This window comes from Pangasianodon hypophthalmus, chromosome 12, assembly GCF_027358585.1.
Source record: "Pangasianodon hypophthalmus isolate fPanHyp1 chromosome 12, fPanHyp1.pri, whole genome shotgun sequence".
In the NCBI taxonomy this organism is placed as follows: domain Eukaryota; kingdom Metazoa; phylum Chordata; class Actinopteri; order Siluriformes; family Pangasiidae; genus Pangasianodon; species Pangasianodon hypophthalmus.
The window spans coordinates 18,213,297-18,240,566 of record NC_069721.1 but is presented as its reverse complement, the minus strand read 5'-3'; the positions used below and the strand labels follow the sequence as shown (position 1 = coordinate 18,240,566).

The following is a 27,270-nucleotide window of genomic DNA, read 5'->3' as shown; positions in this document are numbered from 1 at the left end:
ATCTGAACTCTGTGGTTTTAACAGCAGTTGCTGTGGAAACAGATGGGATGGACAGAAGGTACATAAGACCTGGAGTAAGCTGCAAATCTCCCCCTATTTTTCCTCTGTACTTTCTTCTTCATCTCTCCATCTCTCCCTGCCCCCTCTCACTCATCATGCTTTCACTTATCCATCCTGCTGGTGCCTATCTGATTAGTGACAGCTGTTCCATGTGCTGAATCCATCCATCTAAATTTTAATATCTTCAGTGCAGAAGCATGGGATAAGTGGATTCTCTAAAAGTCAAAATGATCATGACCTTGAAATTTTATGGCCATAGGTGTGTGTGTGTGTGTGTGTGTGTGTGTGTGTATGTGTGTGTGCGCATATGGATAGGTGATCATCTACTGTATATTCATCCTGAATTCTGCGAGAAGCCTCAGGCTGCTAAAACATGCACTGTTTTCTATCAGTCTGCCCCCACATCTGCTGGCATATTGGCATGTTGGAGTCGCAAATATATCCTGAGTATTTTATTGTTTTTTTGTTTGTTTGTTTTGTTTTGTATATTAAATATACAAAAAAGCATCACAATAACATTTTAACAACTGATATACAACTAGACTGTTATTTATTTATTTATTTATTTTATTTTTTTTAAAGACAAAGTGCTGGCCAGGGCATTTTTTGTTCTGAAATGAAGAAAAAAACCAAAATTAAAAAACCAACGGCCTACACAGCTGCACACCATGACCATAACTATGCTCTTACCAGTCCTATCTAGTATCAACTAACTAGCCTAGATTGCTATCTAGTTTAGATTGATTATCATCAGTAATAAAGTTTTGCCTTCAGTTTTGAGGAACTGCTTGTGTGACTTGACTATATGCAACCACACTTAAAGTGGGACAATATGTTATTTTTAGTTATATTGCAGTGATGGAATGGTGGTCATGAAATATTTTCAATTCAACATGTCATAAATCACCTTATATTTGCTCACTACTAGAAATTTTTCACTAGCACAATGTCTTCCATGTTTGTTTTTTCTTGCTTGCCCCCATCTTGTGACATGACTGGTCGGGGGTTATAAAAATTTTTTGTTAAAAAAAATAAAAAATTTTATTAAAAAAATAAAAAATTGACATCACTATGCACTTTTGTGAAAAACTGAACTTTTTTTTTCAAATTTGGAAGCTCATAATGAAAAAAAAAAAAAAAAAAAAAAAAAACTTGTCACCAGCACTGCTTCAACTAGAATAACGCCAAGTGTGAAAGCACCTTTATAATTCAATTTCATATATATATATATATATATATATACACACACACACACACACACACACACACACACATATATATATAGGCTTCTAACTTCTATTACAGATTTCACTCAGCATTTACTGGGTAAAATTTTGTATCTTTTTCTTTTTAAAGGATATATGGTTAGACTTCGCAGGCTCATGCAACATGCCCAGTCTCTCGGACTGGCTGCATGACCTCGGCACTTTCCGCGTTTCGAACACGTTTCCGAAGATACCCGAATTCAAAAAGACCGATGTGATTGGTTGGTTCTCTGCATTTCTGATTAGCTGGGAAGTGACAAGGCTTCTGGGTGTCATAGCAACAGTAGAACCTGGCGGTTTTAAAAAATGTAAATGTTAGAAACGTTCATGATCATTATTACTATCTATAACTCTGATGAAAACTGTAAAATATTAGTTTTTTTTTTATTACACTTGAACGAGCGGCTAAAATGTAAAGGGAAAAAAAACTTCCATGTCACGTGACGTACAAGCCGGAAAAGGAGAAATGATTTCAGGCGTCTCATGCACGTGCGGTAATACCGGCGCCACTGTGTGGCTGATTGCTCACTCTGAGCTGCAGCAGTGTGGATAACAACACTGTCCAACACTAAAATTAGTCACTTTATCTACTCTAACCCGATTTCTAGAGGCAGACAGTGAGAACTAAATAAATCTACTTTGTGCTACTGTTGTGGAATTTCAAAGTGCGGTCTATGATTTCCCTCAGTTTGTAAAGATCTGGGAGAAGCGCATTATATCTAATATTATGTCTAATCTGATCACGTGATTTAGATGACACTAATGGTCGCACCATTTATACTGCTTTGCTTTGATTGAAGTGATTAGTTTCCAACAGTGAAGCAGAAAACAACAAAAGGTTCACTTTCAAAACTGAAACTAATTAAGAACTAGCTGAAGAGCAGCATATATGTGTCAGGGAATATTTAATTGTTTGGCTATACTCTCCAGTGAGTGTGTTAATTAAAGAACATCATGGAGGACTTTGCTGAAACTAATGGTCTTCAGATGAGTGAGTATCATGACTGTCTTTTTTGATGTTGATTGGCCATGGCCGCTGAGCCAGTGTTGGGTGTAGACCACATTCTTTGTGTGAATGTATGACTTTTTGGTTAGGATGTGTGTTTGTTGTTAAGTAGTTGAAGATTGAGTTACTGGTCAGGCTACTGAGTGTTTATGAAATATTATGCACATGTAAATACTTTCTTTAGAAAAGCAGTTTGATTAGGATTCAAATGTAATGCTTGCATGGTGGCCCAGTGTGACAGTGTCCAGTCTAATCATCTGTCCTGAATAGCATTAAATTACACATGAAGTAGGCTATGCTCAATATGTTTTAAAATGATTTCAAATATTGAATAGGCTACGTATTGATCATATTCAGATAGGTAGTGGAGATGTGGGAGTAGTTAAAATACAGGGGACAAGTAGCTCTCCTTTCTGCTAGGATTAAACAAACAAACAAACCTTAAACCAGAATAAATTCCATGCTGGTTCTAACTGGTTTGTGCTGGTTACATCTGGCCTGCTACTTTCAACTGGTTCAGTTTCTTGCTTGCAATCAGTCTGCATAATGATTTCACACTGTTTTTTATGCAGGATTAACATGTTTTGAGTACTATGGGTTTTTTAACCCTCAATTTGTCATAAGTGATAACTGTACTTCCTCTGTGTCAGAAAGCATTTGCCACCTCTGCTGTGTGTGTGTGTGTGCGCGGTGGTTGTTTTTGGTAAGAAACTGTTAACTCAGAAAAGACCCTTTTAAATTGTGAGTTTTTACAGTTCACTGGCAAGATGGTACAGTTTATCCTGCTAAATACAGTATACAGACAGAAAGGTCAGCCTAAAATGCATCATTGATACTGACTGTTCTGTGGGTGACTAAAATAGATAGAATAAGGTACAGAAACCACGACAAAGGTGTGAGATGCAACTGAAACCCCTCCCCCAATACATAGCATCAAAACACACACGGTCCGTGATTGCCGAAATGTCATGCAGGATTACAGTTTTGATGCTGTGAGCATATTTTTGCATAAAATTACTGAAAACAAGGAACAACACAGGAAGTCAGAGGTTAATTGTAATGAACTGATTTTTTAAATATGTGATGCAGCAATGAGATTTCAGACTGGCTAACCGAAGTGTAAATGCATGAGGTTGAAGCTAAGCAGGCAATCCAGACAGAAGATGCATAAAGCCGTCATGTAAATGGAGGCAGAGTAATTAAATTCCAACTCAAATTAAAAAAGGCACAAGAGACATAATGTGAAAAACAGAAAGATGTGTGGATATAGTGGGGGGAGAGAGAGAGAGAGAAAGCTGGACCTGGTCCAGTGGCAGACGGTATGAGTCTCCCCACATACAGCAGAGGGATTGCTCTTTCTCTCCCTTCCTGTCCCCACCATACCAACCCCAATTATCATCTGCTTAGCTGAGACCAGAGGAAAATTACATCCTAATCTGCATGCACTACTGCGTTTTCCTCCAATGTTTACTGTATTATATGAGATGATCATAATTTTCAGTTTTCACACTGATGCTTGCCTTACATCACATGACTTATATAACCAGCTTCAATGTGCTGATTAATAATATAGGCAGATTTAGGTTGCTGAATGTTTATAAATCATCTATTTAAAAACTGTGGTGTCTCTGGATATTTATTCCAGACATGCACACCATTTAAGTGCACTAATTAGATTCATTATTGTTAAAGAATGAGATTAACAAAACAGTGCTAATGTGAGAAGAATAATATGATGCAGTCTAGCAGTGTTAGTGTTCATTAAAGCATGCTAGCAGTGTTTGGTTGTGCGATGCCTTTAGGGAGAAGAGCTCTTTAGTGAATTCAGGTGGTGAAAGCAGTGCTGGAGAAAAATACCTGTACTCTGTGTGTACCCACCCTACTGAGTACTGAGAGCCCACCTTTGAGTTTTAAAATGTCCTTTCGCACCCCACACTGAGTCAAAGTAAAAAAAAAAAAACAAAATCTATATCAGCTCAGCATGTACTGTTAATGTCTACATTTAGAATCAGCCACATGCTGCCTCGGTTGCCATAGTGAGACATAGAAAATGATTTTCTTAGCTGGGAGGATGGATGCTCCGTAGACACATTCAAGGGCAAAAACATTTACACACATGCACACACTTGGTTTGTACAACACAGGCATCCCTCAGGAGTACACAGTTCAGTCTGAGGGGAAAAAAGATGTCTTTGAGGGTTAATGTGGATGCAATCACCAGGTTCTATGTAGAGCCATTAAGGGCTCTCCAAGGGCTAATAGGTAAAAACAAGCCCTCTGTTGTAGCCTTCTACATAGAACCTTTAAGGGCTTCCTCAGAAGCTAATAGGCCTGCATAAGCAGTGTGTTGTAGGCTTCTACATGGATCCTTTAAGGATTCCCTGAGAAATCACTCTGTTGTATAACCTTTAAGCATTCCCCAGAGGCTAAAACATAAACACTATGTTGTTGGCTTGTACGTAGAACCTTTTGACAGTTCCTCAGAGGCTAACAGGTAAACACTCTTTTGTAAGGTTCTACAAAGAACTTTTTAAAGGCTCCCCCAGAAGCCAAGACATAAGCAGTCTGTTGTAGGGTTCAACATTGAATTTTTAAGGGTTTAACTCCAAGGGACAACCAAAATACCCTTAAGGGTTCTAAATTTGAGTGTAATGTAGCTTCAATAACTGTATGCAGTTATCTAAAGTTTCAGCACATATCTCATATTTTACACGATGGAATATCAGAAGGAACGTGTGTGTGTGTGTAACAATGATTTTGAATAAGCAATTATAATGTGTATGGACTTGAATCTGTAAATATGTAGCACACTAAGAAAACTGTTTTAAATTATCCTCTGCATAATTAAAAATAATTCCGTTTCATTTCTGCAAAAGATATTTTTCATAAGGTATTGATGCAGGGTTTATATGTCCTTCAAACTAATTTATATAAGTAAGGAAAACTGCCGGTGATGCTGCCAGTCAGAAAGTGAAATGGATTAGTTTTGTGCATGTTTTATGTGTTTTATTCCTTTAATACCACAGTGATTTGCTAACAATTTTTAATTTACTAATGAATGACACATTACACCTTTTCACTGTTTAATGATGTGGGGCTTCTGTGAGAAAACTTAGTGCCTGTTATCACTTGCATTATGGCACCTGTAAACAGTTGTATGCTCACCAGTCTCTCTTGTATTCTCTATCTTGAAGTTAGTGTGACAAAAAAAGCTTAGCTTGTCATGTGCCTGAGAAACCAGTTGGCCTATATACTGAACACTTTCCAGTGTATAAAATGTCTCCTAACAGAAATGAGCTTAATGTAGTCTCAATGACTGAAGCTCTATTCCTCTGATTCAGGTTAACAAAAGAGCAAAGACCAGATGGAGAGCCAAAGGGCCATGAATGTAGTGTACACATGCATGGCTGTGCATATGAAATAAACATCTACACATAAATATATGCACATACTGCAGTGTGTGATTTAAAGATGCAAAAGTGAATCTCCACAGGCCATCTCTCTCTCTCTCTCTCTCTCTCTCTCTCTCTCTCATCTGAGCAGTATAGAGCAGTGGCTCTACAAACATTAAAGCTACAGTGGAAGCAGAGCTCGTTTTTGCAGTTTCTGACATGGGAATGCTAGACATCATCCTCTGAGACTAGACTGTGCTTTTGGCATAATTGAGAATCATTTCACCAACTCTTAATGTCTGTCCTGCACTGTCTTTGTGATTTTTTTTTAAAATATACACCTGAGCACAGTGCTCTCGTTTTCACTGCTTAATTATGCTCTGTTCATTAGAAGTTAATGAGAAACATAATCACACAACACATACAGATTCCACCTTCTTGAGGTCACTGGAATAGTTTTACGTCGGTTTAGTTTAATAGATTTTTTCCTGAGTGAAGTTTTCAAAGTATACAGTATAATCATATAGGTATCAGCATTTTTTTGCAATTATGATGAACTGTGAAGATAAGACCCATCTGGTCCTAGATTTGCAGCCGCTACTCCACTGCAAAAGATGTAATAAAACACCTAAAGTAACCATGGCATGTAGCCTGAAGGGATAATATGAGAGTAAGTGAGTATGTTCATGAGTGAAGTTGATGAGACAAAAAATGTAGCTTGTCATGTTACTGAGAAATAGCAAAGCCTTTTGTCCTGAAAACTTTCCCATGACTGAAAGTTACAGCTGTCTGTTACAAAGCACAGACACTGGATACTCCTTCTAAAACGACTAAATAAACATCTACAGAAAAATGAATTTAAAAAAAAAGTTTCAGTGGAGTATCTACCTTAAAATCCCTGTCTAAGTAGTTACTCTGGAAATGATAATGTAATAAAACAAGCACATTAATATAAACCTTGCTGAAACTATTGTTAGAGCTGCTGTTACAGACAGCTGAACCTTTTGATTTTCTGACCAATCAAATTTGAGAGTTCAACAGCGCTGTGGTGGTAAAACAACATTTGTGAGGGATTTTGTCATTGCTCTGAGAAGCAATCCATCCAGTAAACAGTGTGCAAATCTCACTTGAACTCCACGGGTGGCATTCTGGCCATTCTGCAAATGTTTGCATACTCTCTTTCAAAATGATTACCCTCAAGGAGCAGGCTGCTAAGGAACAAGTACCATACTGAGCTACAACCAAAAGCATAAAAATGTATAACTGTTATAGAGACATATTAAAGAGTAAGCGTGGATCGTTTAGTCATGAGAGGAACCTAGGTCACTAAATGTACAGCAATATCTAATGGATGCCTGGAAACAAATCCAAATCCAATATCCAGTGGATTCTCCAGTTTCCTCCCACCACCCAAAAACAAGTATGCACGTATGTGGATCGGCTAAGATAAATTGCCCCTGGGTGTGCGTGCGTGAGTGCACGAGTGCGTGCGTGCGTGTGTATGGTGCTTTGTGATGGACTGGTGTCCCATTAGGGGTGTGGTCCCACCTCACGCCCAGTATTTCCGTCATCGGCTCCGGACCCACTGCGACCCTGACAAGTGTAAAGTGGCTACTGAAAGTAAGAGAGAGTGTGTTTGTGTTTCTAATACTATTACCATCATTTTTCTTTTCAGCATTTTAAATTGGTAATCACTTGTTTCTTTAGAATAACTTGTTTCTTTAGATGCAGCAAAATGCATCATTGTGTTTTGTAATGGAAAGAAAAACAATATTTATGCCTGTAACTACTCTACTGCTGGGGTTTTGTTTCTCACACAAATGCAATCAGGTGATTACTATCAAAGAGTTCTTGGTAGAAGAAAACTAGTACTGGTTTTTTGACACATGGTCATTATGTTTTGGTAGTTACAGAGAATTTTTGAGGTGGGCTTGGTTGTTGGGCCAAGCTAGATGTTTGTACAGATATATATATATATATATTTTTTTTTTTTCTTAAATGGACTCTTCTGACCATGTATCTAGTCCTAAAGACCTCAGTCTTCTCAAGGTTAAGAGATAATGGCTCAGAATGAATACCACAACAGATGAGCAGTCTCCTCTGGCATCGTTGTAGGTGAATGAGTCAACAGGAACCGCAGGGGAACTATGTTGGTTTAGCTTGGCTGAATTTGGAAAGGTCACACACACACACTCAGATTAATGTCAGACTCATCTTGGCACCTCAACTCTACATGAGCATGAATCACAGTGAAGGCCGTGTTTTGGATGTTCACTTTCTAAATGATTTTTACTATGCTGGCTGTTGGTTGCTCTTTCTTCTGGCTGGAGGTCCACAATACTGAGCTGTTTGCTGTTTATCTTGCTCTAACACACAAATCAATAAATGAAGAGTAGACCATTCATTAGATAATGACAACAAATGAAGTGTCAACTCATCCCATGATCCATGATTGCTTAGCTCCGCTTTCTTATGTGACAAAGCATTAAAACACGACCTCATGTTTTCAACGGCCGTTTCCAGCTCAGGACATTGAGGGAAAATGTTATCAGTGTGCCATTTAGGCTTTTATTCAGATTTCATCTCTAATACACATTCTAATACACACATTCATTGCTGTACTGCTATAACTTTTATTATCTCTCACATACACGTAAAACACTTTCATATAATGCTCTCACATTCACCTCTTCCCCCTCATATTTATTTAAAATGTTCTCACATGCAAAGTACTCTGCTATACACTACTTTTATGTCTTGATATATTTTTTTTCCCTCTCAAATACCAATAATGAACACATTGTGGCACAATAATGCTTGAGTCTATAAAAACATGCAAAAACCTGCACACAGATTTACAGGGTTTACAGGATTCCTTTTATTTTATTAAAATAACATTATTTGATTTAAATTATAATCTCTCTATTTTTAACAAAAGAGCATGTCTTGTATGGGTTGTTTTGTTTGTTTGTTTGTTTTCTTTTCTTTTTTAGGATTTGCCTTGATGAATATGCAGTGTGGGTTCTTCTGCCTAAAGGTGCAAAATACAGTGGGTGTCTATGCAAATAAACTAAATTTGCACCTGCAATGTATGAAGCCTGAAAGTCAGTTCAGGAAAGATTACTGTGTGTGCAAATTAATACAATGAAAGGACAGGTTACATAGAATTTTATTTTTTTATTTTTTTATTTATTTTTTTTTTATTTTTTTTTTAAGAAACGCACAAACAAGAAAACGCACATCTAGTGGTGGACAATATGACAAATCATATGATTCTCCACGTTTCCATGATACATATGTATCATGATACACAGGTTTTCAGGCAATTTCCCAGCAATACAATAGTGTTACTGTTAAAAAATTCATTACATTTGTTTGTTTCTTTTTTTCTTCTTTTTTTTATACATTAAAAATGATTTTTTATTTATAAACAAGAAATAAAGTATTTAGCACTGAAAAGAACAAAATAAAAATCTTTCAGTTTTAACATTTTACAACTTTTACTTGATATTACATCAGCTACTTCCGGTCAGTTTGTAATTGTTAAGAAAAAAAAGTAAATTTAATAAAAAAGATATAATGAACTCCACAGTATCTTAGAAAAGCATACTGTAATACAATGTATCGTAATATGACTATTATTGTCATATCTGCCAGCCCTATACACACACACACGCGCACACACACAAGCGCCACAGGATCATCTCACACAGAGGGAATGCATTTTAATCAATAAAGTCTACATTACATCCACTCTGTTAACACTCAGTGCTAGACACGGCAATACCTTTTCTGCTTCGTCCCTCTGTTGTTATGACTTACTCCCTTCTTCTGATACACAGAGCATCTCTCATGGAAAGATAAAGTGCAAAATCAATAGAGAAATTGCAGGACTGTCTCCACCATATCCTATATCCCATGCCTTTCTCTAAATTTCTATTTATATGACTTTCCTTTTTGTCTACGTCTGTTCCTGTCTTTATTGTGCATCTCATACTGGGATCTTTCTCATCTGTTTAGAGAAAGATAATGTACGCTTTACAAACTATAGGTGGAAAATAATAAGGACACTGTAAGGCTACAAAAAATATACTATGTATGTTGATTATATTTATACCGCAGCCCGGCTGAATTCTCAAATCAGAAGCATTCGTTTTCTGTAAGAGCATAACAGCACGGCTCTGACGTTAGTTCTTGCTGTAACATAAATGATAGGTTTTTGTATTACTGCACTAGTTCTAATACATTATTGTGCAGCTCATTCACACAGGCTTGTATGGCAGACATGCCATCATAATCTAAAAAAAGATGTTTAACAAAAAAAAACAAAAATTCGTTCATGTGATGAGGTTTTCTGTTTATGTATGAGGTTTATGTAATGTTTGTAAAAGGAGTCTTGAGTGTTGGCGCTTTGTAACAGTCAGTAAGTTTCCTGACGGGAGAGACTTCAGGAGAGGGATGTTTGAGCTTTCTTGTTTCTCAGTCACATGACAAGCTAAATTTCCTTTTAATTAACTTCAAAAAAAAAAAAAAAAAAAAAGAGAAGCTGGTGAGTCAACAACTGTTTATTATAGCTGCTATAATGTAAGCGATAACAGGAACTAATTCGTCTTACATTAAATGTTATTACATAGTTAAACATTAACAGTTCAACAGTGTGGTGTATCATTCATTAATAAATTAAAAGTGGTAATTGTTGACAAATCACTGTAGTATAAGCAGAATAATACACTTCAGGCTGTGCTGTTTTCAGGAAATAATACACTACATGGAGATAAAGCATGGATTATTTGCATATAATGGCTTCCTTACTTACTATGAAGTACCATATTTTAAAAAATGATATGATTATGACAGTAATTATAGTAAACTATACTAATTCATAAAGGTAATATGCTTATGAAATCACTACAAATATAATAAATTTAATACAAGTTAGCTGTATTTGCTGAGTGCTGCAGTCCTTTGAAAAGAGAGATGGATAAACATCTTGAGTTATCCAATACTGCAGCTGCTTGGGGTATAAATATTTAGCTTTAAATATTCATGTGATCTGCTGGAGTTTGGTAAAAAATGGTGTAAACAACCTATCAGTACACATACAACACAAATACATGAGTGCACATGATCTTTTTCATTAGCAAATAGTGTCTTAAAAGCAGGAAAGTGCTGCCTCTTAATTATTTTCCCTTTTTATTGAATGCCGGTTATTGCACTTTATTCATGTTCTTGATAACGTGGTTTCACGATAGGAATTTTAAATATGCAAGATGTTTGATATTCCCAACAAACAACTGACACTTGGGGATAAACTCAGATTTTGCTTTTAAGTAACTGCTACTAGACCCGCTGTAGTGAATGTCTGTTCTTAAGATTTTAGCCTAAGGACCCTGCTGCTCTAGCCTGAGTCAGAGTCGACACTGTTTCCATGGTTATTGATGAGAGCAAGGTGATTATGAATGTGGAGTCGAGTGCTTCAGTACGATCACACTGAGACACAGTTACCAAGCAGGAGTTACCATGGCGACATAGAGGATTTTATAAATATGGTGTTATTTATAGGATACGCCTCATGCTTTTGGAAGGGTCAGGGCTGTTTGAGCGTTTGCAGGTCCATTAGTAGTGTCTGAAAGGCTTGGAAAGGTTTCTGTGCAATTTTCAGATCAACAACAATGAAGGTGCAGCGGCATGTTTGCAGGAGAGAGATGAAACTGCTGCAGTAAGCTGGAACTGCACAGCACGCTGTCATGTGTTTCCATCCTCACGATAGAACATGGGTGAAATGCAGCATACAACCTGCAACCTTCATGTAATGTTACTGTACTAAAGCATTTTAGCAACATTTTCTTAAATGATCTCATATGACATTCTTCGCCAGGTAGCTACTGCAAACTATAAGCTTTCTGTCTGCATTAAAAAGGAAGCACTACCACTGCAGCTTAGCTAACTGTCATTTGTAAGTATCATCTAGCAATACTAGCTGGTTTAGCCCAAGTTTTCCATCTAACATAGACTAGTCAGTGTTTAGAATGAGAGGAGAATGACTCCAAAATTTTGTAATGCTATTATACAGCAGAAAGGAGTGGGACATGTACAGTATATGGATTATATGACATATGGTAAAGATTGTCCCAAATGCTCAGTTTTTTAATCTGCCACAGTGGACAGGGTCATAGTCTTCTCCTTCCTCATGACTGTTAGGCAGTAGCATGTGGACTTGTTGAAGATTAACATTTGTTGAACTGATATATATATATATATATATATATATATATATATATATAATCAGTTCAACAAATGTTAATCTTCAACAAGTCCACATTCACAACTCCATACAATTTAAATTCCGGTGAAATACGTTAGCTCTTTTGAGTGATATAAGCCAATGTTCCGTTATTTGTTTGCCTTTCTAAATATTATGTAGTTGCTCAGTTTAGTCCAATTTAGTGCCATAGTGTTTATTGCACCTAGTGGACAAAATGAGAACTGCAACAAGTGCTAATAGAGGCCCATTGGGGGATGATTTATGCTGCCCCACACTCTCTCTCTGAACATTTTCAGTGGAGGAGGAGCAGCTTACAGGGTTTTTTTTTTTTTTTTAAACAACAAACTGGGCCTGTTTTATAGTACATTATCAGAATTAAATCTAATAAATTTCCACAAAAAAGGGCCAAGTGCAGGCAATGTGTCTGCACTTGGCCCTTTTTGCATTTTGGCCCTTTCTGCATTTCATGTCTATTGTAAAATATATTGCAATGACTGGGAGAGGGAAAGGGGGATTATAGAGTGGATAATGTCTGTACATCAGAAATGTGTGTGCACCATGGTGACCTTGTTTCCCATGAAAAGGCTGAGAAAAAGAAACAAAACATGTCTCCCTTTAGTTGGGATGTAGTTGGAAATATGAAAACCTTGTAATTTTGGTTAATGATATTAACTCTTCTGCAACTCACCTGCTGTATCGAGCACCTTTGAAAAAATATGTCTAAAACGGCTCAAAACGAGCGGCTAAATTGTATGCTGGATGACTCAATGTTGTCAACTCTATTACAGGGTTACTCTAAAATCCACTAAATAATAGCCTGTATAGAATAAAACAAGTGTAATAGCCTAAAGCAATATTAAGTCAAAAGTCTATGTCATTATTAACATTGTCCTGCCACACCAAAATCTATGGTGTGGGATTTTAAAGAAATCATCCTGTCAGATACAATGTCAAAAAGTGGTTTCTTTTAAAAATCTGCATAGTTCTGGTAAGAGGGGAAGTGATAATGCAACAAATTTGTGTTTCTGACACCAGTTTGAAGAATATTTTTCACATTTAACTGCTCGTGTTTTCAATCTCTTTCTATTTGATGAAATAGGCTACATCTTGAGCAAAAACTACCTTGTTGTTTATATGTAGGATAAAACTAAATATTAATCATATGATCGGTCAGGTACTTCGAACAGAGCATCCCTACCTAAAGCGGAAATAAAACCTACATCACTGGCTTTGCGCGTTTAACGTGTTTACTGTGTTTGTGTGTGTGATGGGCTCTGTGCTCACCGCAACCCTGACCAAGATAAAGTGGCTACTGAAGATGGGTGAATGAATTATGGGTTTTTTTGAGCATGCAAATAAGAAGCTAAAATATCTGCAATCTTAATCCTTACTGCACATTTCGAGGAAAGATAAAATGACTCTATAGGAGCTGCAGGAGAGTAGCGTTCCAGAGAAAGCATTATGCAACCTGACACTTGTGTTTTTATTCTGTTTCAGTCTGTAGCCCTGTTCCTCCCTCTCCCTGCCCCTGGCTCTACTGCATATACAAATGTTCACTGTATTCTAACCAATCTATTATTTAAACCTGTGTGGCATCCTGATTTATGTTGTATTGTTTTGAGTTGCTGATTCAGGGGGGTGGTGGTACATGAGATATGTATGCATCAGCAAAGAACTTTACAAGGTAGGACTGTTTCTATGGATACAAAGCAAGTAGCATCTGCTGTGCGATCACAATGACACTATTTCTGTCTCACACCTTCTAATAACACACACAATATCAAATCTGATAGCATGGTTTCTGTTAAAAATCTTTTCACACCATCTTCTCCCCCCCTTCCCGCACACAGGCACATGCACACACACAGAGACCACCTTGCCAAGTCTTATTTAACCTGAGTTCACCTGCCAAGCACTTGCAGTTAGTCTGACAGGTTAATTTGGCTTGTCTGCTCAGTATGGCATCTCTCGGCTTCAAGGCAAAGCTTTTTTGTGTGGTCAGTGATTCATTACCCTGTTCTACAGTGGCAAGTCCAAACTAGAGCACAATCAAGATCCCCTTGTTCTACACTAATGTTTAATTAAATGAATGAATGACCACTTCAGCAGCCAGAAAATGATCATTTAAAACACTAACTATTCTGTCTATTCTGCAGCCACTGAATTCCACCTTCCATTAACCAAAGTTTGATTAATTACCCTTTCTCTGTTTTTGTCTAAAAGAGGGAGACAAAGAGCCAAACTGGTAGATGAAGCCCATATATAAATTATATTCAGAGCTTTTTAGTCAGAGATACATTGAGGCTGTTCATGTAATGCTTGTGATGTTTTTAATTAGCTATAAAGATGTATAGATTATCCTCCGCCCTCCCAAAAACATTCCAATAGGTGGAGTGTGCTATAAAAGAAACAAGTATATGCTTTTATAATATTGTAATTGCTGCAGCCTGCACTGCTATTTAAAAAAAATAAATAAATAAAATAAAAGTTCAAATCATGTTAGTATTATTTACTCAGGCCGTCTATTCAGTTACACATTGACTGTAAAGTACTGCTTATGACGTATAAAACTCTAAATAGTTTAGCTCCAGCATATCTTGCTGATCTCTTGAAACAGTATATCCCATCTCGAATACGTCACTCAGCCGAAGCAGACCTACTGTTAGTCCTGAGACTCACTCACAGCTCAGTGGGTGGAAGATTTTTTTTTTTCTTGCATTGCCTGTAAACTCTGTAGTAGGGTTCCATTATGAATGCTCTATAGCGCTATGGATGTTTTTAAATCAGGTTAAAGGTGTATTCGTTTTAACCTGACCTAGTTATAGCTCTTGGGTCTTTTATCTTATTAAATGTACTCATGATTTGTGATTAGCATAGATTTATAGGTAGAAGTTAAGTTGCTTTGTCATCAGTACTTTGTTTAAGGATTTTGATAGTTCATATTTATAAAGACTAAAATTCTAGGTTTTACACTAGTATACTTAACAAGTGCATTTCATCTAGTAATTATTTTAGAAATATTTCTCTTGGTGGCATTTAATCAGACACCAAAGCGCTCTGTGCTTTTAAAATGGCAGCAGCACGGGTACTGCGAAGTGAAACGGCATTGGACATGAAATGCTACAAAGACACCTCTCTGGCTTGCAGTATAGCCAGATGGCACACAATAAGTATGCATTTGAACAGATTTAGCGTTCTGGGCGTCTATTATACCTCAAGCCAAACTCCCCATGTATTTACAATCTGTTATCTCAGCATCCCGTGTGTGTGTGTGTGTGTGTGCGTGTAAAGGAGAGAGGACTTGGGACTTGCTATCTAAGCCCCTTTATGTTTTGGCTTTCTCTCACTTTGTAGCAGTTAGGAATGAGTAGCACAGGAGACATATCCCTAACTGAATGAAAGCATGAGGTGTGAGAAATGGAGACAGAAAGAGCCATATTAAATACATCAATTTTCAAAATAATGAGGTATTTGTTATAAGACCAGAACTGTGTTTTGCATTAGATATGATTAGGTGCAGTGCTAGAGCCATGACTCAGTAGTTTTGTGGAGCTGCCTGAGGCTGCAGTGGATAATGTACTGACTGGGAGAAAAGAGTCAAGTGTCCAAAATGTGAGAGTACATGCAAACCTTATCATTAGCACAGATATGCTTCGTAATAGTGCATGATCCATAGCTCAGAAGGATGCAATGGTAAATGTCTTGCATATTCAAAAGGCACAGACTGGAAAAAAAATAAAAAATCATCATCATGATTTTTCAATACAAAATAACTTGAGCCAAAAATTGAGAATTGCTGCTTACAGCTTTTTCCATTGAACAGCTATGATATTTGGCAAAAGTGATTTAATATAGTGAGAAATGGTCCTTGCACTTCCATATTAGAGACACAATATGGGAAGTAAGAACTATTTAAAAAAAATGACTCTAACTAATTCAAGAAAGTCAGGTCAAGTAATAGTCATTAAAAATTTTAATACATGACTGTTTTAAAACAGAGTCATTATTTTAAGCAGAAGGCTTTGTATCTGTTGGATACAGTATGCAGTAGTTGTACTGTGTCTGATAACCTGCTAAATAGTTAGTGCCAAACTGATTTTGTTCTGGCTGATGATGGTAAAATAGAAACTGGAACAATAATGGTTCCTCACATCACTGCAGCTCATTGAAACTTGGCAGTAAACACAAACACAAAATGGCAGTAAACACACACACACACGCATAGGCAAATAGTGCACCTAATCCCTTGAAAAGGGATTCTTCCAATTAAAAAGGCCAAAACTGTTTCTCATGAAGTAACAGTAAATGAATATACAGAACATTGCTGCACTTGCTTTATTTACATAGGTATCTATGATTTAAGATTTCATCATCAAAAACATGGGTTCTTTGAATAAATATTCATTAAAGATTTGATTGATGGAAGATGTAAATACTAAAATATTCATGCTAAAATATGACCATGAGGCATAAGGAGAGAGAGAGATAGAGAGATGGTATTGGCATGTTTTTCTCCAGCTGCTTTCTTCCTGTTTTGTGAAATGATTATCCTCTACTATCCTCTGTAAACTCCCACACACACTGTCACTTTCACTCTGTGCACACATTCTCACACAAAATAGCTTTACAACAAGCATGTAGGCCTGCAAAGCAGCTTGATACATTCCAAGCCTTTAAAGAAATAACTTTAAAACAATGATAATGGCATGGAAACAAGCTGCATCAGCTTCACATGAACTCAATATTTTAACTCCTCAGACTGTAATAATACAGAACACACTAGCTTGGATGTGGATTATGGTTCAGTGAGGTGATTCCTGGCCACGCCAGGCATCAAAGGAAATTAAGCATTAAAAGGTGATGGCAAAGGGCTGGTTGCTTTTAGTCATTTTGAAAGTCTTCACAGAAATGAGACAAATATCACAAAAGAAAGTTACTCTATTCTACTTTTAGTAAAAAAAAATAAATAAATAATAATAATAATAATTGCCACCTAGTAGTGCCATTTTACAGTGCATCAAGTCTACATGAATCATACTGCACCATACTAATGTGTACCCCTGATCTAGTATGCTGGTTTCTCTACGCATTGATCACACACATGAACATCCCCTGCCCACATACATAACAGGTCCCAGATCAGCTAGGACTGCCTTTTCTCCAAACATCCTGGCCCATTTCCAGTACTGCTTACTTGCCCTCTCCTTTCTCTATGCCCTGATCCACCCTGTTTACATCATTCATGTTTTGCCTCATTTAAAGTCTCAGAAAGGTTGTTTCCTTGTTTCCAAACACGACACTGTATACTGTACACAATAAAAAATCTAGTCTTACCGAGTAAAACTGATCCCAAGTCCAATGTTTTCTTTCAAACCAAGTCCATTAGTAGGTGGTCAGTTGGTTTAAGCTTCTGCATTACTCAGTTACATTCCAGAAGTATGCCAAGTATGTGGCATGTTAATTGCAGAGTCAGTCTCATGGGTTTGCAAAGGCACAGTCAAACACACTGATTTAAGCTCAGACAGATACACTGGGTAAGCTCCTCCTATAAGAGGGGGAGGCCAGATGCTAGCTGAACAAATGCCCAAAAAGAAATCTGAGCTCAGAAAGCTGAGACAGGAGCTTGCCAAGCATGCCAGTAACTACCCATTAGTCCCTTCTCCTGAACAGTGATGTAATGAGTATTATCATCAATCATGCACATCATACTGAGTGAACAATTTGCCACAAGACACACTCTCTGACACAGATCTTTGTGATTTCCACATAAAATGGATACAAATAAAGAGGTGACATGTTAGCAATTCTCAGAATGTCGTAAATGAACCTTTCTGTACTTTGCCAAAATGAAACTAGGGCTGATGTGTCTGTGAGTCACCAATTGCTTCGACTTACTGCTGTAAAAATCCCTTCAGCTGCTCATGAAGAGACGTGTCTTAGCTGAACTGGTCATCAGTCTAGACTAATCTGTCCATAACAGACAGAAGCAGCCTGGCCTTTGTTGTTTTGCCCTTGAACAAGTTAAAGCAGGTATGTTGCAACATGTCACAACTGATCCCTTTTATTCATACCCACCTATGTAGTGACCATGGAAAAGGTCCCTACTATTGACTCCAAGTAAATAAATGCAATTAAAAAAGAAAAGCAAAAAAAAATGGGTATACAAGGGAGTCCCAAAGCCCTCCTTGTCCAAAAGATATCTTAGCTAGTAAGCTTACAGACAATAAGCATTACATTTTAAATACAAAAACCCTGACTGGAATTAAGGAATGGATATCCCATCATGAATGTCAATGAAGAGGAAGTGTGGTTATCATTCCCTAAATATAAAGAGGAGAAGTGATCATAAAGAATAATAAATAAGAAGTAAACAAAGGAGAATCTTTGGTTACCATTTGGATGACTACCAAATTTTTTTTAAAATTTATTTCAAGGCTACATTCTTTGATTGAGAACCTTCAGCAACTACGACCTGTATCTCTCCTCCATCAAATCTCAGTCTAACCATATTCATAAATCATGCCATTCATCAGCTCTAGACTGACAGCCAAGCGAGATTTGCCATCATCTGACACATCATGATTAGAACAGCAGGAAGGGGAAGAAAGGCTCTGCATCTTACCTCTATACATTTGTTGCCTTAGTATTATGTCTGCAGGGGTCCAGAACAAAATTACTTACTATCACTTTCACTTATTATTCCCCTCGTCAACCCAGCAAGACACTCGTATTACTGGATTGAACCAGAAAATAGCAAAGAATAAGTGATTGTGGTCTGTAATGGGCTGCTGCAATGCAGACATATGGAGTGTTTCTGGAGAATGTGTGTCAGGTGACTTGCTTTGCCCCCTAAAATCAAGTAGTGCTGCTCTCATTATTCAAGCTGCTTATGGAAGGATCAGGTGCCTGAGTAAACATTTGATTAGGTTGTAATAAATTCTCACTATTTGTAATGTGAAAGTGTGAAAGAGAACTTTCTGATACAGACAACGTTAAACTGTCTGTATTGACATTAATTGTTGTCCACAACTAAAAGATTTTTTCCATAGATGGTCAAAATTAACAGGGTTATTCAAGGCTTTATCTGAAACTACTGTGAGGTTGGGAGAAGAGGTTGAGAGTAGGCTTGTGACCGTGTCATGGTATTAGTTGGTCATGGTGTATGATGAGACAGTTACCTCACTGGTGACTCTTTCAAAATACAGATTACAGTGCATTTCTGTCCGTCACTGTCTACCCATTCATTTTTCATCAAATCACACTGGATCTCATCTCTCTTGTGTCACAGCCGGACTACACAAAGATTTCACACACCCCTTCCTCTGGACTGCCCCTAATTCATACTACAGCGACCTCACTTTCTCCATGCAGAGGACATGGCCGGACCAAAAAAACCCTTTGGCTGTGTAATCCAGTGAAATGTTCCTTCACTACCTCTGCTGTCACTCCTACCATGTTCATAATTTCATCATACGAAACAGCTATCAAACACACAGATGATGATGGCATTGCTGACAAGAACTAAATGAAACTATCTGTTTTTGAAAAAACAGTGCTACACTGCTACACACTGCCATACTAGTTACATTTTTTTTTTGGTTCAGCATGCCACCTTTCCTCACAGCCTCTCTCTTTCAAGCAACATGATAAATACTCAACATATAAGACTTTATGCTCCGAAAATCTTCCCAAGAATGAGCAATTAGTGCATTTGATCTTTTGGTTTTTGTTGTGTTTTTATATTGTGTGTGTGTGTGTGTGTGTGTGTATATACATGTATGTACATATATATATTTTCCCCTTTAATTTTTTACCAACATTTTTGAGTATATTCTAAGGTTATGAATGGGAAATGTGGACATAAATATGTTATTTACCAACAGGTTTCTTGTTTTTGAAATACTCACCAACCTCAGGAGCATGTACTGTCAATGGTATCAATTTTGTTAATATTACTTATTTGTTTGCTGGCACATCACCTTCTAGTTGGTTTGGCTAACACAGCAAACATTAGTAATGCTAATAAAGCATTAATACTACCCAATGACGCGTGTGTTGCTGGAGATGGAGTAAGAAAATCAATTTTTCTGCTCTTGCCAGAGGTTGAAGTGTACAGTACCTGCACTTCATTATGTGACCAAAGACAGCTCTGAACCGTTGACTGTTTTTGATGAGGATGTTTTTTTTTTTCTCTCCCACTCTCTTTCATTCTCAGTTGACCAAATGGACAGGGGGGGAGATGGCAGAACATTTCGACTATTCTGTATTATCAGCAGCATCACAAAACCCGCAATAACAAGAGCACCGCATTCCCTGCAGCGTAAAGCGCATTTTAATTTCTGCACAGATGCAACATTAAAAAAGCTGTTATCCCTAAGAACAAGTCACAGCATGATGTTGGGCTTATGATGCATTTTGTTGGAGAGGAAAAAACCGCGTAAATAAAGATAACTCACCTGAATCAAAATGCGAGCTTAGCGCAAAGCCGGGGCTGAAATACGACGCGGACATGATCAGGAGCGCAAGAGCAGCGGGCATCCTCTCCATCCCGAAGATGCTGCTGGGTTTTGCATTAAAACGGATGTGTCCCAGATAAATTAGAGTCGTCTTGGGGGAATTAGTGCTGTCTTCTTTGGTGCAAAAAGGCTCGCTGTAGCTCCGCACATGGTAGAAGGTTACAAACGACCAGATGTGCTCGGGCGATTTCCGCCAGCTCGGAGCGACTCATCAGTGCGTGGTGTGAATGCTCATCACCGCAGGCCGCTGGTTTTTCCTCCCGATGCTCCACATGAGCCTGGATGTGTGGATTTGCGCTGCACCAAACGCTGAACCATTTCCTTCCAACACCACAGGCAGGGGATCAATCCACCGAGGCTATGCCAAGTATCAGCAAATGACAGCAGCCTCTATCCGAAAAGGTGCAGAGAGCATGGAGCAAAACGCAGGACAGACCACATCCAGGTCAGTGTGTGTGTGTGTGTGTGTATATATACACACGATGTGGTTAAAATGACCTGTTTACGATTTTGTTCGTTGCGTTTGGATGGAGCTCGTGGAGCTAATTAAGCTGTAAGATGGAGCTGTCCAGTGCTGAAATGGAGCTCCATCCTGCTCTGCCGCTGCTTTGCGCTGGAATGAAGCTGATGGGGGAGGGGACGATGCGCCACAAACCCTGCTAGAAGAAGCTTTCAGGCTCAGAAATGACGCTAACATTTCTCACACACACACACACACACACACACACACCACGCACGCACACGCATACGCATAAGTCAGAGAGCAAACATTCAGGGCAGGATGTTTTCTTTCACATCAGTTCAGTCTGAGGCTCAACGCAATAATGCACATGAACGCTAAACAGACAGGACCTATTTAGATTATGTTAATATGAACCTTTAATCACATAATGAATCTGAGCCACGTCATTTAAGGCTTTGGGTATTTTTAATATGAGGTGGTATAATACAGGAATTTTGCTTCCCTGCACTCTTGGATCCACCTGGATTCATATAACCATATAGTCTCACAGTACCACAGAGACCTAAACATATACAGCATACCAAATGTATGTGTAATCAGTCTGATAAATTCATTTAATTGAAAAAAAAATGTATAAATGAGTTTATATGATTTTATATACACTTAATGGGAGGCACAGTAGTGCAGCAGGTAGCGTTGCTGCCTCACAGCTACAGGTCCGGTTCGATCCTGAGCTCAGGTTACTGTCTGCGTGGAGTTTTTTGCATGTCTATCTCCAGGTTCTCTGGTTTTCAATCAGTCTCCTATCCCAAAAACATGCCAGTAGGTAGATTGGCTGGTGTGAATTCATCCCACCTGGGGTGAATTCTCCCTCATCTTGCACCTATTGTTTGTGTGTGACCTATTTTCACAACCCTAACCAGGATAAAGTGGTTACTGAAGATGAATGATTAAGGTTCCTAAAAAGGTTCTAATGAGAACCATATCTCAAACACTCAGTAGCAGAGTTCTACACAGAACTTCTAAAGGTTCCTCCAGAGGAATGTGGTAGGTGGAGCAGCGTTGCTGGGCTTTTAGACACCGGATTGACAATCATTGACCATGCTGACACTGGTAAAAGACTAGATGGCCTATTAACACATTCATTCATTCATTCATTCATTCATTCATTAACTCATCTTCTGGAGAGTAGCAGAAAACCAGAGAACTGGGAGGAAACCCACACAAGAGGAAGAACATGCCAATCTCAGACGGTAACCCAGGAGTAACTCAGAATCGAACTGTGAATTCACAATTCTACCACAGTATTGCCACAAATTATGCATGGAAAAAGATAAGCTATAGTCTCTAACTGTATGTAATAAGAATGCACTAGCTTACCGATTGCAAGTCTGCATCACCTGACTGTTCCCAATATCCTGTCAGTATACAGAGGACTGCTTTTCCATGTCAGTGTTCAAATATTCTTTGTGAGTATGCTGAGTAAAATGTTTATTTTTTTCAGCAACTTGCCTCACTCTTTTAAAGTGCATCATGGCTTTTATGCTAAAATGTGGCAGGCTGGATATTAAAAATACATGGGAATGTGAAGTTAAAGTGTTGTAGTAACCTGCAAAAGCCATTAAGAGAATAGCTTAATTGCATTTAACTAGTTGGCACCAGTGAGCAACATCTTTGGCATAACGCTATATTTATTATAACATTACCATTTTCTGATTAAGATATTTAGATTTTTTAGCTCTAGGTGCGAAGCAATAGTCACAAATGCATCCCACAAACACATGATGTATTATCTCTACTGAGCCCTATCGATCTCTGGAGATCATCAGCAGAGGTTTTATTAGCCCAGCACTTGCCCCCTGTGGGACATTAATTCAGAGATGGAGCTGAAATGTCAAGTATTCTGTTTCTTATGATTCGCCATGTCACGCTTTTGGAGTTGCCGTGGAAACCCCATAAGGGGCTTGAGCGGGGATGGGGTACTCCATTCTCCTGTGTCTCTCTGTCTTTCTCCCTCTGCTCCATCCATCACTCTCTGCCCCTTGCTTCCTCACACATACACACACACGCACACACAATTCTCATGCTATTTGCATTTAAATGGCTGCAGGTGGCACATTGAGATGGACTGAAATGAGTAGTGACCTTCATTTATCCCGAATGCCAAATGTCAGTTCAGTTTACACAGTTTCACCTTTATGAAAATAAAAGGACAGGGTCTGCTGCACAAAACTGTGATCTACACTGCCGGAATTCTTGGACTTTGCTGACATCTGCACTGCTTACACCCTTGCTGAATAAAATAGTTTGGGAAGAAAAAGCAAATCCCTTCTTAATTGCTTATTTTTGTAATATTCACCCTTACCTCTATCATTTTCACAGCATCTGAAATGTATCTACAAAAACACTGACTGAATAATAGGACTACACTGCTCCACCTGTTAGACTTGTACCAGCAAAACACCCACTAATATTTCACTACCATGTTTGGGGAGTTGTCCACGACTCAGGAATTTTTTCCATGTCAAGAGAGTAATGTATTTAGGAAGTTCAGACAATTGAACTGGACATGCCAGTGAGAAAATGTGAAAAATATTTCACTATGAATATGTGCAATTGTATAAGTGAAGTCGCACTTCATGTGTGGACTGAAGACAGACTATTTAAAAAACTCTTTAATTTTAATAATTACTTTTACTACAGAGTGGATTCAGGATTGAGACTATTTTAACCAAGTATAGCTAGACTACATGAAAATGCCCCCTCTATACCCACAGATGATTCATTTATTTTCAATTTTGCATGGAGTCTGCTAGCAGGTTGCACAAGAAATGTCTTTATTAAAAATCCCCACAAAATACTTCTAGATATTGGCACATAGTATATTTCATTAACACATGATACTTGTTAAACCAAGTACACTTAGTATTAGTTCCAGTGTCCTGACAAATTGTCGAACCTATTGAGACCTAGGGTTTCTGCGCATGCACACTTCATTTTTGCGTGACCATAAATTCGTGCTTCTTCATATATTTGAATGCTGAAGGCATTTTCTGATCATAAGATTAAAGCATTTAAACCTATTAAAACCTGTATATTTCTGATGGAATTAATTTTTGATAAGTTTCTGATGTGTAGGTAAAATAGCACCAAACACTAGTTGTATTGTTTTATGAAGACACACAACTGCATGCTGCAGTAGGACAGTTTTATAAGGTAGGATAAATCATTAGAACATTGGTGCATTTGGTTGCATTACCTGCATTTGGGAACATAAACATGCCCAGATGTTTGTTACCTAGCTAAATAATGATTCTTTTACAGCTTCAATATTTCAGAAAACACATTTATTCTATAGCACAGCGAGCTCTGATGCAGCCAGGATTAGCTCTCCCTCATAAGGCATGTGTGCAGTCAGAGACAGTATAATGTGAACAAACACATCCCAACTACTCCCAACTATGTTTTGCAGGTCCATTTCATGTGACTGGGATTAGATGTGATTTATAGTTGGTAGTGAAAAGTCACCTCACCAGACTCATTCAGCCCATTTCTATTATAAAAGATGGGTTGGTTGGAGGTAATTTGGTTGGATTCCTCCATGGTTAGATATTTACATCAAATAAATGTTATGGAGTCAGGTAATAATGGCACTGAATTCTCATTTAGGTTAAGAACAGTTCATGCATCGATCCCAGCATTTGAGTCTGCACTTGTTTCTACTATAAACCTTGGACTAATAAGGGCTATTATTGTGAATAGCACATAGAAAATTACTTTTTTCCACAAAGTCAAAGAGTGCTGCACAAATTCTGTTCTGTGGAACGCAGTTTAGAAATTATCAACCAAACATAACACCCTCATGTTTCATGCTTCAATGCCCTTAACACGCGCGCACACACGGAGAGATATCCAGGATGGATGGATAGATGGTGGATAAATAGATAAATGGATGGATGGAAAGATGGATGGATGGTAAAATGGACAGATGGACAGATGGATGCATGGTGAATGAATAGATAAATGGATGGATAGACAGATAGGCACGCAGACAGACAGACAGACAGACAGACTGACTGATGGATAGAATCTTAGGCTGACAGACAGATTGACAGATGGATGGATAGACGGATGGATAGTAGATAGATGGCTGGGTAGCTGGATAGATGGATGGACGGACAGATAGAGATAAATAAATGAACAAAATAATTATGTATCTAAAATGTCTCTATCCTTTGGAATGAACTTTTGAATACAGGGAGGTTATACAGTATAAAATATAACAAACAAATAAAAATTAAGAAATGTATATTTAAAACAATGAAAAAAAATTATACTTTTGCCCTTTAAATAAAACAGCCCAGTTGACCCTGTGTGTACATGTGATGCTATAAATATCAATAGTGCACTGCACAACTAATCTAACGTCTTCAGCCAGGCCAAGTGAAGCATCCACCAGGGAGCAGTTAACAGGGAATTGTGCTGACACCAAATAATTAGTCAGGATCAAACAATTAAGCACTTTAACTCTCTAGAGTAATCTCCAGGCAACCCTAACCCCAAGCCATGCTGTCTGCTGTGGAGCTGTGTGCTGCAGCTTCCTAAAGTTATAAAGGTACTTGAGACAGTAAAGGTTCATAAACATAGCACCGTCATGTCTTCCATTAGAAACAATATTTTGAAGTAACTGTAAATCATAACGTGTTTTTTTTTAAAAGAAGTCTATCTGTCAATAAAACACTAATGAAACATTATTATTATTATTATTATTATTATTATTAATAATAATAATAATAATAATAATAAAAGCTGCAAGCAGCATTTTCGGGGGCCAAGCACTCAGACTCAGTGAGCCACACATTCACAGACATGCTACAATTGTTGCCTAAGCAATCAAAGGAAAGCAGAGCCATAACTTTTGGCAAAGGGACTCAAGAGTGATTTGTAGTTTCACTCATGATGTTTGACCACAGACAGTGGTGGAATTCTGACTGTAGGAGGAAATGGGCAGCAGGGTGGCATTGCTGCAGCACTGTTTAGATAGGTGTCAAGATGATGTGAGCCAAATATGGTGAAGATTGGACAAAATTTGGAGGAGGAGTAGCAAAAATGTCAGTTAGATATAAGCATTTTTTTTTAACATGTTATTGTAACTTTTGACCAGTAGGTGGCGTTGGCAAGAAATTTGTTGCATAGCCTCAGGTCATGGTCCTGAACATGCCTACCAAGTTTTGTGTCGGTGCGCAAAATCGTTGCTGAGATACAGCCTCCATTCCTGTTTGGTGGTTTCACCATCAGATTCAAACAAACCGTTTGGAATATTCAAAATTCCTTTGATAATTTTTGTGAGGCTTACTCTGAAGATGATGTTTGCCAAATTTGGGGATGATTGGACAAAATTTGTAGTAGGAGTATTGAAAAAAACAGTTTTTAACAAAATCCAAGTTGGTCGACAGGAAGTACACTTGAATTTCACATGTTGGTGTGCATTCACTTCTGCATACTCCAGGTAATTATAGGAAAAATGAACTGTGAATTTATCACAAACTCTTCAAATGATATAAAGAAAAAAAATGAAAGTTGTTACAGTTCTTGATCACAAGGTGGCACAGTCACAAATCTTCTTGGGTACATTCAGGGCATGGTCCTGAAGATACTTAGCAAGTTTCATGATGATACGTTGATGCATTGCTGAGATACACCCTCACATCGTGTTTTTTGCATTTGCCAGCGTGTTACAGGAGAACGGGTTTGAATAACAAAATTCCTTTGATAACTTTTGCTGAGACAGGTCTGAAGATGATGTGAGCCAAATGTGGTGAAGATTGGACAAAATTTGGAGGAGGAGTAGCAAAAATGGCAGTTAGATGTAAGCATTTTTGGCTTATTATTGTAACTTTTGACCAGTAGGTGATTCTATCACGAAAGTTGTTGCATAGCCTCAGGTCAGGTCTGATCCTGAAGATGCCTACCAAGTTTTGTGTCAGTGCATAAAGTTGTTGCTGAGATACAGCCTTACATCCTGTTTGGTGGCTTCGCCATCAGATTTGTCAGCCCATTATGAGCAAACCCTTTGGACTATTCAAAATCCGTTTGATAACTTTTGTGAGGCTTACTCTGAAGATGATGTGTGCCAAATTTCCTGGTGATGGGACAAAATATGCAGGATGGTGGAAAATCTAAGTAGGAGGAAATTGACGTCATAGGGTGCACTGAACTCGTCTCAACCCAGGAAATCCACTAACGTCTAGCTTTTTAATTTTGAACACACGCTTCAAAAGTTATGACCATAAATGTACTTCC

At 38.0% G+C, this 27,270-nt stretch overlaps 1 protein-coding gene and 1 long non-coding RNA gene across 3 annotated transcripts in view; one reads left to right on the top strand and one right to left on the bottom strand.

Moving 5' to 3' along the window:
* Positions 1-21,235, bottom strand: part of aatkb (apoptosis-associated tyrosine kinase b) — a 48,182-nt gene extending 26,947 nt beyond the window's left edge. The window contains exon 1 of one of the 2 annotated variants that reach the window (XM_026914762.3): positions 20,445-21,235. In XM_026914762.3, the coding sequence (XP_026770563.2) occupies positions 20,445-20,535 (91 nt within the window). In that variant the 5' untranslated portion in view covers positions 20,536-21,235. Of the gene's footprint in view, positions 1-17,322; positions 18,963-20,444 lie in introns of those variants that run through there. The other variant, XM_026914763.3, reaches the window with a different exon arrangement.
* Positions 1,609-27,270, top strand: part of LOC113527196 (uncharacterized) — a 57,796-nt gene continuing 32,134 nt past the window's right edge. The window contains exon 1 of the long non-coding RNA XR_004579152.2: positions 1,609-2,316. This is a non-coding gene — a long non-coding RNA (uncharacterized LOC113527196). The remainder of the gene's footprint in view (positions 2,317-27,270) is intronic.